Source organism: Penaeus monodon, chromosome 23, assembly GCF_015228065.2.
Source record: "Penaeus monodon isolate SGIC_2016 chromosome 23, NSTDA_Pmon_1, whole genome shotgun sequence".
Classification (NCBI taxonomy): Eukaryota; Metazoa; Arthropoda; class Malacostraca; order Decapoda; family Penaeidae; genus Penaeus; species Penaeus monodon.
This window is the reverse complement of record NC_051408.1, coordinates 2495588-2495865: the sequence shown is the minus strand read 5'-3', so window position 1 is coordinate 2495865 and position 278 is coordinate 2495588. Positions and strand designations below refer to the sequence as shown.

The window sequence follows — 278 nt, the reverse complement described above, 5'->3', positions numbered from 1 at the left end:
ACGAACGAAGCTTGAACACAACCACCGCCTCAGCAACTCACCATAAGTGTGGTGAACATGGGCGCCACCAGAATCCACACGTAAGTTAGGGCAGTGGACATCCCGAAGGCGGATAGTGAATGGCCATGGTGACCGACCACGCGACGATGAACACCAGGGGGGCGCCTGTGAAAGAACATTTATGCGGTCTCTGAGAGAACGGAAAGTGAAGAACAGGGACTTTCTAGGTGTTATACAGTGTCTAAGAGAAGAAAATGTGAAGAACAAGTGTCTGATGC

The 278-nt window shown here is 50.7% G+C and overlaps 1 protein-coding gene across 1 annotated transcript in view; it reads right to left on the bottom strand.

The window, feature by feature from the left end:
- LOC119587716 (corticotropin-releasing factor receptor 1-like) overlaps positions 1-278 on the bottom strand; it is a gene marked incomplete in the record, with an annotated part of 126234 nt that overhangs the window by 11849 nt on the left and 114107 nt on the right. Inside the window, 1 exon segment of the mRNA XM_037936399.1 lies at positions 111-165. Within this exon segment, the coding sequence (XP_037792327.1) occupies positions 111-165 (55 nt within the window).